The sequence below is a fragment of the Bos grunniens genome, chromosome 13 (assembly GCF_055505025.1).
Source record: "Bos grunniens cultivar Pamir isolate PY7600 chromosome 13, Bosgru_T2T1.0, whole genome shotgun sequence".
In the NCBI taxonomy this organism is placed as follows: Eukaryota; Metazoa; Chordata; class Mammalia; order Artiodactyla; family Bovidae; genus Bos; species Bos grunniens.
The window spans coordinates 58206082-58220616 of record NC_141177.1 but is presented as its reverse complement, the minus strand read 5'-3'; the positions used below and the strand labels follow the sequence as shown (position 1 = coordinate 58220616).

The 14535-nt window shown below is 43.7% G+C and overlaps 1 protein-coding gene across 50 annotated transcripts in view; it reads left to right on the top strand.

Annotated features, from left to right (window-relative positions):
• KIAA1217 (KIAA1217 ortholog) overlaps positions 1-14535 on the top strand; it is an 820709-nt gene that overhangs the window by 739359 nt on the left and 66815 nt on the right. For 47 of the 50 annotated variants that reach the window (XM_086334383.1, XM_086334410.1, XM_086334370.1 and 44 more), the window contains one exon: positions 6475-7307. In XM_086334383.1, coding sequence (XP_086190509.1) covers positions 6475-7307 — 833 coding nt within the window. Of the gene's footprint in view, positions 1-214; positions 576-6474; positions 7308-14535 lie in introns of those variants that run through there. The other 3 variants (XM_086334405.1, XM_086334401.1, XM_086334395.1) reach the window with 2 other exon arrangements.

Here is a 14535-nt window from a genome sequence, read left to right as displayed (position 1 = left end):
TAAGCTTAAATTATACATAATAGCCTATCTCTGGGAACCCTGCCTCTAAGGTGATGAGCGTTAATACCTTGGTATTTGTGTGATCAGGTCCACCACCTGTGAAGGACTGCAGGGAGGGCAGGAGTAACACATCCCTTCCGGAGGCTGACCGGAAACAGGAAACCTTTGACTTTACTCCCGCCCCTTTTAGTATAAAAGCAGCCCCAATTCTAACGGAGACAAGATGGCTCTTAGTGAGTAGGAGTCTACCTTCTTCTCGGTTTGCCAGCTTTCGGAATGAAGTGACTGTTCCTTGCTCCAACAGCTCGTCTCTCAAGTTCCTGGCCTGCTGTGTGTCGAGCAGTGTGAGCTTGGACTCGGTAACAAATTTGGGGGAGTCACCTACCAGCCTTGCTGCTCATGGCTATCTGGCAGGGATTGGGGCATTTTTGAGTATAAGATCCTAGCAGCTGCCAGGACCACTTGTCCTGAGAACGTATCCTTCAGAGTTCTCCGAAGTGGCACTGGCTGCCTCAGTGCTTGGCAATTGGAACAAGGAATTGACATCTGAGAGCCGGCGGGCTCCATACAGTAGGGTAAGTCACTCCAGTGTGTACAACTAAAAACTTTATTTCTTCTCTGGGGCTTATTTTTCCCCCCACAATAAGCCAAATTTGTTTTGTGTTTGAATGGGGTACCCTGTTAGAGACAGAGAAGAGTTATTGGACTCCTACCCAGTTCGTGAACCAGTTCATTTGTTTCTTTGCATGCATGCTAAGTTGCTTCATTCATGTCCGACTTTGCAACCCTACAAACTGTAGCCCTCCAGCCTCCTCTGCCCATGGGATTCTCCAGGCAAGAATACTGGAGTGGGTTGCCATGCCGTGCTCCAGGGGAATCTTCCTGACCCAGGGGCTGAATCCTCGTCTCTTAGGTCTCCTGCGCTGGCAGGCAGATTCTTTAACCACTAGCCCCACCTGGGTGGAATCTCCCATTTGTGTGTGCTGTTTGTGTTTTGCTGGTCTTGAATTTGTAACTTTAAAAATGGGGAATATTTCAACTGTCCCTATAGATAGTTCTCTGAGGTGTATTTTGGATAAGGGATCTGCTTATAGCTATGAACCCATGGGTGAAAGGGACATTATATTTTATTGCAGGGGCCCCCAACCCTTTTTGGCCCCAGGAACCAGTTTTGTGGAAGACAGCTTTTCCGTGGATGGGGGTGGAATGGTTTCGGGGTGATTCAAGTTCTTCACATTTATCGCGCACTCTGCTGCCACTGATCTGACAGGAGGTACGGATCCACGGCCCGGAGGTTGGGGGCCCCTGTTTTATTGTAGTAGTGTGTGGCCACTGTACCTGTTAGGATCTCCACGGTGGTTAGGCAAGGCTATCTTGGGACCCGGTGCACCCTGTACTGATATCTTTGTTGTGTTAATTATGTCATTTATGGTCTCTTGTGTCTTTGGAGTGTGTAGGATCCCAAGACCAAGCTTCAGGGTTTATTTAGGATTTTGTGCGGCCTCTGAGTTTTTGGTTTCATTTTGTTTGGTACTGTTCCTCCACTTGCAGCCAGATCAGTTTTGTGACTTTTAAAAAATTAATATATTTTAATTGGAGGATAATTACTTTACAGTACTGTGGTTTTCGCCATACATCAAATGAATCGGCCATGGGTGTACATGTGTCCCCTCATTCTGAACCCCTCCCCCACCTCCCTCCCCACGCCATCCCTCTGGGTTGTCCCAGAGCACGGGCTTTGGGTGCCCAGCTTCATGCGTGGAACTTGCACTGGTCATCTTGGCGTGTGGTAATGTACATGTTTCACTGCTATTCTCTCCCATCGTACCCCCCTCACCTTCTCCCACGTAGTCCAAAAGTCTGTTCTTTACATCCGTGTCTCTTTTGCTGCCCTGCATATAGGATCATTGTTACTGTCTTTCTGAATTCCATATGTATGCGTTAATACACTGTATTGGTGTTTCTCTTTCTGACTTCACTATTTTAAAACTTGACTGATATCAAATAGAGGAAAGAAACAGGGAAGAGAAAACAAAACTGTCTCTTCTTGTCCAGGAGTGGGCATTCCGAAGGAGGAGAGAAACGTTTCACTTGATTCCTAATGTCACCAAAAGCTACAAATAGAAGTGTCTTTTCCATTAATATTAGTAAAAGCGTTTAGTCATCTAGACAGGTGACCTTGATTTGTCCTGTCTTCCAGAAACCCAATCTGAATCCAATCTCTTTTATAACTTATGGCTTTTACATTGTGGTACTGACTGATGACTAAAATTTTGGAATGGGAGCTATGTCCCTGTGTATTTATACATGTGTTTGCACATAATATAGATGTGCGGCATTGCCATAATGGATTTGTAAAAGAGTTCTGTTTAATTGGCTTAAAGGAAATTAAGTGAGTTTGAATACTCAAACATAAAAGAATCTCATCAGAATGGGTTTCAGGTTCACGAGCTCTAGGAAATATTCAGTATTGAATTAATATCTGGTGTGAAAGTTAGCTTAAGCTTGTTGGCTTGATACAGATGTTTTTTGAGTCATCAACGTTAAATATAGGGACTTCCCTGGTGGTCCAGTGGTTAGGAATCCACCTTGCAATGCAGGGGATAGAGGTTCCATCCCTGGTCCAGGAACTAGGATCCCAGGGAGCAACTGGGGGCATGTGCAACGAAGACCCAACGCAGCCAAATAAACTAAATAACAACAAACAACATTATGTATAATACTTTTATTGTATCTAGGTTTACTGGAAATCAAATAAGGCCTTATTCCTGTTACAAAGTTTGTCAGCAAGAAAAATAACGTGATAAAGCTTTTAAGTAAATAAAATGTAAATGAAGTAAAGAGTTTAGGGTAAACTCTATGGGAATAATGTCTTGGGAATGTTTGTCTAGAATAGTCTCTCCAGATTTTCGTAACTTGAAACTAAGTCCTAAGATAAGATTGAACGTAATTTTAAAAATCTTAAAGTGGTACAAAACCTGGATTTGGTTCTCTAAGAGGACAAAGTTTTCTTAAAATACTAAACTGCTTTTAAGTGATCTGTATTTGCCACAGATCTTTTCTTATCACTGGTTAGAACTTTTTTTTATATTTCTGACTAATGTCTCAAAGATCAAGTTCTAAGTGGGGTTCATTTGACCTCTGGCTAACTCTGGGATTTTTCAGAGGGTCCCTGGAATACTTCTTGTTTTCTCTGCATCTCAGAGAAATAGTAAACTGTGTATATACATGGTTGAGTCCCTTTGCTGTCCACCTGGAACTATCAGAACATTGTTAATTGGCTATACTCCAACATAAAATAAAAGTAATAAATCTGTATTACTAATCAGAAAAACTAATTGGGCTTATCTGGTGCGTTGAATTGCATGGGAGGCATTGTCAAATGAGCGATGGTAAAATTTCTTAGATTATATCATGGGTAAACATTATTAACATACATATTGTAGAAATTATATGGAACTCCTAAAATTCTGGTATACTCTTGTAAATGATGTCATAATTTTAGTAATTATCACAGCCACAGCAGTAATCGGTTTTCTAGTCAATTGCATTGTAATCCCAGTTGATTGATGCCAAAGCAAAAAGGCATCCTTTTAATGCTTAGATGATCAGTTGCTATCTGTGTGTTTTCCAGTGCCTTCTGAATGACTTAAAGCTATTTCGTGAAGAAGCAGGCAAGACTGATGAAATCCTTTATGTGCAAGCATTTTTACTATTATCAGGGAAAATGAATAAAAGAGAGGATATGTTGCTTCAACCTTAACTCCTCTAGCTGAGCTGGCTGTCCCAGCCACTCTGACCATTAGGCCAATATATCCACCGCTTCCACCACCTTCTATTCCTATCCAGGCTCAGTTCCTGACGCTAGGACTGAGGACTTCTCCTCCTTATAAGCATCAATCAGAAAATGCTGGGTTGACATGCACTACTATCTATAAAATAGATAGCTGGTGGAAAGCTGCTGTATAGCACAGGGAGCTCAGCTGGGTGCTTTGTGATGACTTAGTTGGGTGTGGTGGAGTGGGAAGGAGGCTCAGAAGAGAGGTGATATATGTATACAATAAAGCTGATCCACATTGTTGTACTGTATAAGCTAACACAACATTGTAAAGCAACTATACTCCAATTTAAAAATAAATACATTAAAAAATGTTTTAAAACAAAGTGTTCAGGGAGCAAGAACAAAAGATGTAAATCAAAATTCCCTTTTTTTTTTTGGCGTTGGATTCCTGGAAGGTAACTCAGAGAAGTAAGCCACTATTGAGGAAGAAACAATGCACTTACTGTATAAGGAGGAGGAACATTGGAAAATGGATTGCCCTCGGCTGAAACAGAAGAAGAAGAAAAGGGGAGCTCCTATGGTAGAAAGAGAGGAACACTGAATAAAGAGGCCCAGGGGCTCCCTTGGACTTACCGTGCTCCCCATAGGAGCCCAGGGTAAAATTGAACGTGTGGGATGAACTGATTGAAGGCAAAAGGAAAGGGGACAGCAGAGGATGAGATGTTTAGACAGCATCACAGACTCAATGGCCGTGAATTTAGGTGAGACAGTGGCAGACAGAGGAGCCTGGCGGGTTACAGTTCGTGGGGTCGCAAAGAGCTGGATACGACTTAGCTACTGAAAAAAAGCAAACTGATTTGACTTTCTGATAGACCTCACCCTGAAAAAAAATTTTTTTTTATCAGAATAGCTTGACATCACCAGGCTTCTCTGGTGGCTCAGTGGTAAAGAACCTGTCTGCCAATGTAGGAGATGCAGGTTCCATCTCTGAGTAAGGAAGATCCCCTGGAGAAGGAAATGACAACCCACTCCAGTATTCTTGCCTGGGAAATCCCATGAACAGAGGAGCCTGGCCGGCTACAGTCCATAGGATCACAAAACAGTGGGACAGGACTAAGCAACCAAACAACAACAAAAGCTCAATATCAGGAGTCTCACCTAAACATGCTTTAAGCCTACAGATGGTGCTCATGAAAACCCCAAAAAGGAGACTGAGCTCTTTCCCCCAAGGTCTTAAAAATAACCCAGCAACTGCTGTCAGCGCTCCCCAGATGGGGACTCAATGCCAAAGAAGCTGCACCACCAGGGACTGAAATATACTCAATACCTATTTCTCAGATGCTTCAAACTGCAAGACATTTCAGATACCTGGACACTTTCTCAGTGTGGGTGGAAGCATATCCCTCCTGGACAGAAAATCTCTGAGATGGTTAAAGCCATCCTTAGGGAAGTCATGCCCTGATTTGGCTTAAGGCATTAAAACAACATTCATCCTGGAGACCACAGTTAATAAGAAAAGAAGAAAATGAATCATACATTAAAAAGGAAAATTGCTAAAATGTCAGGAGACTAACTGAACTTGGGATGAGGCCTTGCCAGTTGCCCTGCTGCAGATCAATAACTCCTGGAAGCAAGCTTAAATTGGCCCCTTTAAAATACTGTATGGTAGGTCATTCCAGCTGTCTGCCGTGGCAGGGGAGTCCTTAAAACACGTAGCAGTGGCCAATTACGTTAAAACTTTGGGTACTAACCTCTGTTCATGAGTTTGCCTCCAACAGGCCTACCTATGCAACTGAAGTAGATGGTGATTCCCTTGTAGCTATGAAAGGGTCAGCCGATTTGTTTAATTTTGTCCAAATAAATAGCGCAGGAATTTAGTATATGTATTGAAAACTGGAAAAGCCCTAAGTTCAGTTACAAAGTAGACAGCATAATGCTCAGAGATTTCATTGGGTTCAAATAGCTGTCAAGGACTGACTAAGGAATATTCATCACCTGCGTTCAGCAGAAAGTAGCCAGCCAAAGTGGGCTTGGTCCCTTTTCCCGCAGGACTGTGAAACAGACAGTGATAGTGGGGAATGGTTCTTGGGAATAGAGAATGACCACAGAGAAGAAGAAATTAATACCTCCCCTCTGGAGGCAGACGGGGACCTGGAAGTGTTTGACTTTACTCCCACCCCTTTTACTGTAAAAACCAAACCAAACCAAACCTGAATTCTGACTCAGGCAAGATGGTTCTCTGGGGCATGAGTCCACCATCTTCTCAGTGTTCTGACTTTCTGAATAAAGTCTCTATTCGTTGCCCCAGCAACTTGTCTTTTGATTATTGGCCTGTCGTGCAGAGAGCAGTATGAGCTTGGACTCGGTGACAGCATCTTTCCATCTTGCTCTGTTATGCTTCAGCCATCACATCCCCTTCAGTGACATTTGACCCTCCTGCCTATTTCACAGATAAGGACCCTTGTGATTTCATTGGGTCCACCTGGCTAATCTCTCCCTCTCAACATCCTTAATGGGATATCTGTGAAGTCCTTTTTGCCATGTAAGGGAACATGGGCACAGGATCTAGGGACTGGGGGCACAGACATCTTGCAGGAGCCACTCTTCAGCTGGTTTCATCAGGGAAGCCACACTGAGACGTCTCTAAAAATGAATATCAAAGTAGATGTTCTAATTTCTTGTTTTCTTTCCAGATGCAGAGAGAAATTGTTTATGCAAGAGGAGATGGCCCTGGTGCCTCTCGACCTGGACCCACAACTCTTCCACCCCACGCCATTCCAAACTCTCCACCGTCCACTCCCGTGCCCCATTCCATGCCTCCCTCTCCATCCAGAATTCCGTACGGAGGCACCCGCCCAATGGTGGTTCCTGGTAATGCCACCATCCCCAGGGACAGACTCTCCAGCCTGCCAGTCTCCAGATCCATCTCCCCCAGCCCCAGCGCCATCCTGGAAAGAAGAGACGTGAAGCCGGATGAAGACATGAGCGGCAAGAACCTCACCATGTACCGGAATGAGGGTTTCTATGCCGACCCTTACCTTTATCACGAGGGGCGGATGAGCATAGCGTCTTCGCACGGCGGGCACCCACTGGATGTCCCCGATCACATCATCGCGTATCACCGCACCGCCATTCGGTCAGCCAGTGCTTACTGCAACCCATCTCTGCAAGCGGAAATGCACATGGAGCAGTCACTGTACAGACAGAAGCCAAGGAAATACCCAGAGAGCCACCTGCCCACTCTGGGCTCCAAGACGCCCCCGGCGTCTCCTCACCGAGTCGGCGACCTGAGGATGGTGGAGATGCACGGTCACCATAACGCCCACGGGCCCCCCCACACATTGCAGCCAGACCGGGCCTCGCCCAGCCGCCAGGGCTTCAAGAAGGAGCCTGGCACCTTGGTGTACATTGAGAAGCCACGGACCACTCCAGGATTATCCGGGATTGTGGACCTCGGCCCTCCTCTAGTTGAGAAGCAGGTGTTCGCTTACAGCACGGCTACCATACCCAAAGACCGAGAGACCAGGTAAGGCGGTGAGGGTGGCGCGAGGATGGTCCGTGCCCACCTGCTGGTTGTTTTGGGCTGTGTTACGGGAGTCAGCAGGAGAGAGCAGCAGTTAGCTGAGTACCAGCCTTGAGCAGTGTGCCCTCTGGATTCTGTGTTGGGTGGAGGGGGTGGGGGCGTGGGGAAGTAGGATCATAGGTGGTTCTTGTCTGCAAGGAGTTTCTAAACCTGTTGGTTGAGTGGTGTTGGCCAGTGGGGCAGGAGGGCAGGCCACCCCAACAAGAGGGGTCGGAATGGGCCTCCCAAGCGTGCGTCTAACAGTGCCATCATTAGTATAGATCTGAATCATTCAGAAGAAAATTGGTTAGCAGATGAGAAGAAACCGTTCAGACAAACTATTCAAGAGCTGATCATTATTGATTTCCCACTGAAAAGAAGGAGTGAGTGGTTCAAGTGTTCACTGTTTAAATTGGCAGTTTGTGTTTTTTTTTTTTTTTCTCGAAGTGAAATTTTGTTTTCTCATGTGGTTTGGGGAAATGAAAAGAATGTGTCACTATCTGTCATCCAGGGTGATAAAAACATAAATCTGCATAAAATTAGGATGGTGTCAATGTAATAACTCATTTGGGAGTGGTACTGAGATCAGCAAAGTTTTTTCTTGTGGATAAGATACACTGGATATTTAAATTTCTTTTTTAATTTACATGTTTTTGTAATTCACCTGAAACCTTCATACGACATCTTTAAAACCCTCAAATTTATAGTTATAGCAAAGCCGATTTTGACAGAGAATTTCTCTAGCCTGGATTTGTTGACGGAAGGCAATAAATATATGAATTATAGTCATAAAAATCTAGTCAAAGAAATAGAGTTCAAAGATTAAGCATGCGACCTGGGGTCATACAGGAATTCAGAAGGGGAGTGAAAATTACAATTCAGACATTCAGCCACTCAGTACCCTATCGGAACCTGGCTTCCCTCCTCCTCACCAAAAATGATCATATCACTTACTATTGCATAACCTTGTAAAAGAGAAGGCCAAAATTGTGACTGGAATGCGAAATGTCTATCTTACTATCTTAATCACACAAATCAGAAAGTTCTGTCCTTTTGGCAGATTTTTATCCTGAAAGGGCCATCTCTCATCTGGTCACAAAAGAAAGATTCCAGGAAGATGGACAGAGAATAAACATAAGTTTTGTGTTTCTTTTAAAGCTCTAACCTTCTCACACAACTGGAAAAAAATTTAAAAACAGAAACAGTGACTGACTTGATTATTCAGGATAAAGAAAAATTAAGAATCAGAAAAAGATATTCATTTTGTCTCTTCCAAAGTCCTTAGGAAGTTAAATTCTAAGAATCAAAGGAAACGACACCTCCTGTGACCACAGAAAGGTGAGGGGTGTGGGATAAATACTGAGGCTCTTTGAACGGACCAGTGTCACAACCAGAGGGGACTCTGCCACGATGGGCCTTATGTGAGCCTGCACCCTGTGCGTCTAAGAAAGGACAGTTCATCCCCCTTGGTGGGCTCTGAGGGGCTGGTTGGGAAGTGTGTGTCCCCAGTAGGATGAGACTTGGAGTCATAAGAATTTCTTCCAGGAGACAAAACCTATCCATCTCCTGGGCTCGAATCCATCCTGCTCCCATCCCCCCAGCCCCCTGCTGACCCACCTTGAGGGTAGGAGAGGACCGTGAGCTTGATTCCACCGTGTATCTCATTAAGCCATCCACACTCTGCTGATTTCCAGGCACACTTTGGACAGTGATGGCGTCTGGCTTCCCGCTCAGCACCTGGTTCATTGTCATGCATGCAGTTACCACCTGTATATAACTGGCATCATTGAACCCAGTTCCCAGGATTGGGTTATGGGTGGGGCCAAAATGAAGGCCCCTCCGCTATGTGGAATCGCCTCTCTGCTGCCGCCTGATCAGTCTTGAAGAATTTTAGCCTTAAGCAGCATCAGTGCAGGGCTTCCCAGGTGGCACTAGTGGTAAGGAACCTGCCTCCCAGTGCAGGAGACGTAAGAGACCTGGGTTCAGTCCCTGGGCTGGGAGATCCCCGGGAGGAGGGCATGGCAACCACTCCAGTATTCTTGCCTGGAGAATCCCATGGACAGAGGAGCCTGGCAGGCTCCAGCCCATAGGGTCACAAAGAGTTGGACACGACTGAAGCGAGTTAGCACACACACAGCATCAGTATATTTTCAGGTCCTTTGTTTCCCCGGAGGTTTTTTTTCACTGAAGCTCAGAAAATGCTATGGATTTCTGTCTTACATATATGTTAGCAGCTACTTTTAGAAAATCCAGATTAGCATTTTTCTAGAATAACAAGTATTAGAAAATTTGATTAGTTTTCTAAAATAAGATTAATGTTCACTTAAAATATACTGTCATGGTCATTTCCATATTCTGACATATAGTTGTAGTTTTAGAATACAGTTTTACATTTTTCAATTTTTTTCATTCTTGTAAATGTGAAATAGCAGAGGAGGAATTTTATCTCACATTTTGCCTACGTGATTCCTCACCTGTTAATCAGCTTATCTCCAGTGCGTGGAACCGGAGGGTTGGCGTGCTTGTATATATGTGGGTAGGCTAGATTCCCTTCTCCTGTAACCGTAAACACACACACACTCTCCTCTCTGTACATTTAGAGTTGCTATTACTGAAACACCTAAACATCCCCACTAACTCAACCCAGGCACATGACAAAAAGTATGTAAAGAATGATTTCTTTGGTAAAAAAGAATTGAGTCTGGCTCAATTGCTGTTAGCACTCCCAACCCACCACCCCACTGTTAACTAGACAGGTCTCTTCTTCAACTGCAATTCTAAACTCTTTTGGGACGCTTAATGACTAAGCTGAAATGCAGTACTACTGGGGGATAATATAAGAACACTGATGGTAGCTATCATTTATTAAGAATCCTTTATTGGCCAAATGCGAGGTTAAGTAGTTTCCATACATCATATGATGTAATCATCATGACGACCCAGCAAGGTCCATACCATTGCCATCCCTATTTTACAGATGCGGAAACTGAGCTCAGAGAGATTAAGAAACTTGCCCAAGGTCACCAAGCCAGTAAGTGGCATAGAATGTCCAGGTGTGTCAAAGAATCCATACCTTTTACCACTGGGCAGTATTGTGCCTGGTAGGTGAAGAACTGTAAGCCCCACCTTCACCCAACAGAGAAGTGAATTCGGGAGCATTTCAACCAGGACAAAATGCTAAGTAGCTGCTTTGAGAGGATATTTACAGTCATCAACATGGTAAAATTTGCATAATTATGCTGCTAAATATACACATGTCATTTAAAATAAAACTGCCCCAGCTAGTATATTAACACAATTATAAAGCAACAGGGGAAGAAAGAAGAGAACATTCTTGGTAGATTTATTTTGACAAATGTGAGCACCATGTCAAAGAAAATTTTAAGAATGCCAGAAACAATTACCAAAGCACAAGATTATAGTCCATTGTCACACCTATACTGTGGTGCTATTTTAGATATATTTAATCTGTGCCAGTATTGGTAAAGAAACTTCAGCCCCTAAGAGTCTAACTTTTAGAGTTAGGGTCTTATTAAGTGCCAAACCAATTTCTGTTGCAATTTCATATTCAGTTCAGTTTACTTCAGTCGCTCAGTCTTGTCCGACTCTTTGTGACCCCATGAATCGCAGCACGCCAGGCCTCCCTGTCCATCACCAACGTGAGTCCATCGAGTCGGTGATGCCATCCAGCCATCTCATCCTCTGTCGTCCCCTTCTCCTCCTGCCCCCAATCCCTCCCAGCATCAGAGTCTTTTCCAATGAGTCAACTCTTCGCATGAGGTGGCCAAAGTACTGGAGTTTCAGCTTTAGCATCATTCCTTCCAAAGAAATCCCAGGGCTGATCTCCTTCCGAATGGACTGGTTGGATCTCCTTGCAGTCCAAGGAACTCTTAAGAGTCTTCTCCAACACCACAGTTCAAAAGCATCAATTCTTCAGTGCTCAGCCTTCTTTACAGTCCAACTCCCACATCCATACATGACCACAGGGTTTCTTGCATGAAACTCTCAAGTGAAATTTTACATCTAAGATGTAAAAATTACAGCTGCAGAAATACAGGAGGGAGAGTGAGAAATCTGTAGAGAGGCTTTCTTTGGGACACTGCTGGATTGAGATGCTTTTCCGAAGACCACGTTTATGAAGTAGCCCAATAACTGCAGGATGTTCAAAATCAGAAAATTTTTCTTTTTCATCTGTACTTAGGAAACTTCCAACAGTAACTTTTTGTTTAACACGATTTTCTAACAGCTCTGACTTGAAAATGTATTGAAGACAAAGTAATTTCACCTTGATCTTGTACTTAGTCCATGTGCCTTGATTTAAAGAATTTGGCATCTCTTTTCTTATAAAGATGCTTCCACAAAGCACCTAGTGATGACAAATTATATATAATAGATCTGGAAAACATAGTGTAGAACATATTTGAGGTAGCATCCTCTTCCTGGGATGGCCATGGACTTCCAGGTAAATGAGTGGATTACAACTGCTTTGACCTTGACGATAGTACAGTCATCCATGGGGGTTGTTTCTGGGAGCCCGTGGGTACCCAGATCCACAGGTTTCTTATTTGTAGTTCAGTCGGCCCTGCACATCCGTGGTTCCATATCTGCAGATTCAGCCAGTCTGCAAAATTGAATCTGCCGTTGGTTGAATCTGAGGAAGTAAAACCTGTGAATATGGAGGGCTGACTCTAATTCTCAAGTCTGAGCTTCTGGAAAGAAAATGACCTTGAGTGATAAGGTGGTTTTACCCAGATGATCTCCCATCATCAAGGACTCCAAGAAGACAGTGGATCCACGTGACTGTGAGGCCCAGTGCCAGGGAGATGGTGTGTGACGGATGACAGGAGGTGTGAGGCTCTGTCTTCCCAAGGTTATAAAATTACTTCACTAAACAGCATCATTATCCCTACCCATGGCACATAAAACAGCCCTTAAGAATTGTAAAACTCTTAAGACATTTATGTTTTGCTATTTTCTATTTATAGTTTGGCTCGTATAATGTGAAATATATCGAAATCACACTCAAAATTCAGGGGTGCTCATTGCAAAGTGACTAATACCTCTCCTTCCAAATGTGTGACAGATTCCTCCTAATAGAACGTTTTTCGAGACATGGTAAACTTGAACTGAGACCATATTTTTAACACTTATTCTGCACTGACAATAGCTAAATTCAATAAAACTAGTTAAGGATGCACTTGGGAGCAAATTTTTGCCTGTCTGGGCATCTGTGTGTGGAGAAACGCTACAAGAAATCCGCTGTGATTTCTAAAGCTTCGCAGATTTCCTGCCTCAGAAAGAAAAGGAAAGAAAATGTCTATGTACAGGAGGAAGCCTGCAGCCTAACTGGTAGCTTGTGTCTGTTCTTAATTATTTTACATTACTTTCCATTTTGTGAGCACTGAATATCTTTTTTTTTAACTGGAGTATAGTAGCTTTACAATGCTGTGTTAGTCTCTGCTGTGCAGCAGGAGTGCATCAACCACAGGTATACACACATCCCCTCTTCCTTGGATTTCCCTCCCACTCAGGTCACCATAGAGCACTGGGGAGAGTACCCTGCGCTGCCCAGTAGGTACTCGTTAGTTATCTATTTATACATAGCAGCAGTGGTGTATGTATGCCAACCCAACCATCACCGTGTTGGTAGTGTTGAGGGATAGGACACATCCTTGGTTTACCAGCTGACTGAGTCGAGTCTAAATTCAGATTTGTGTCATTTTAAAATGTTCAGTGCCTGGAAGACCTTTGGAGACTTTGTAAACTGTGTATCCTGCTAGAGGGATGGATCGGAATGATGGAAAAAAGAATGGTTTTTTTTTTCTTTTTGAATGTATAGTCGGAGAGGAGCCACGTCAGTTGTCTCCTGTGTATTGGGTTGGCCAAAAAGTTCATTATCTTATGGAAAAACCTGAACTTTTTGGCCAGCCCAATAATTAGACTTGGGATCTTCCCAGAGCAGGGTTTCTTCACTTCTGCACACTTGATATTTTGGGCCTGACCTGTGCATTCTGGGATGTTTATCAGCAGCTCCAGCCTTCCCCCCATCCCGCCCACTGCTCGGCAGTATCAGAGTCCCCTGACATGCTGTCCAGTCAGGACAACCAAAGATGTCTCCAGAAGCTGTCAAATCCAAAACATGGATCTTGACAATTATTACTTCAGTTCTACCCTTACCTCTTGGTAAAGCAGCTTCATTATTGTTAGAACTTGCTGTCGCCACCTTGGTTCAGTCACCCGCGATCAACCATTTACTGAGAGGCAGTATCGTCATGTTTACGAACGTGATCTCCAAAGCTAGGTAACCTGAGTTCAAGTGCCTGTTCTGACACTTGCTAGCAGTTGGAAGTTTGACAGATCACCGAGTCTCGCTCTTCCTCAATTTGCTCATCTGTAAAATGGAGATAATCACAGCACCTACCTCATACAATGGAACAGCTCATTACAGTTAAGTGCCTGTGCCCTCCCTGGCATAGAGTAAGTGCTGGAGAGTTCCTGCTTTGAGCAAAGTACTCTACTAATGCTACTAAGCCGAAGATTAATATCCAGAGATGGCGAGGACAAAAGACTATACCAGAGGAAGCAGGGAGACAATTGTTAAATAGAATACCAGGAAAAACATAAAGCAGGGAGGGAGGACAGGAGAGAATAAACATAAGCATGCACAAAGAATGGAATTAGCTGGGATTAAACATCAAAATGAGAATGTTCCAAGTATCAAAGCCACTTTTAAGTCCCTTTCAGGAGAGTAGTGGGGGTTACACATTGACTTCTGTCCAGGAGCTAAGAGACAAGCCAGGATGACAGCATCTTTTTCAAATTGCACCCGAGCGGTATGACTGATGATAAGGACAGCTAACCAGGTAGAGCTGAAGTTATTAGGTTATCAAATGCCTGTTTTGATGCCTAATGGTGCCTGACCGATTCAGCTGTTGTCTGAATTGCTTTCCCGTGTAGCTCTAATTAGGGATCAATAAATGTTTATTGAGCCTCTCTTTATGTACTTAGCTGGGGACTGCATGCTTTGCAGAAACTTAGATATGTCCCCACCTGCAAGGAATACAAACTGGGAAGATAGTCATAAAACATTAAAAGCATATTATAAGCATGTAAGCTATGCCACAGTTCAGTGCAGGAAGCTTTGGAGTCACCAATGCGCGTTAAATAACTGGTTTTTAAGAACAACCGCAAC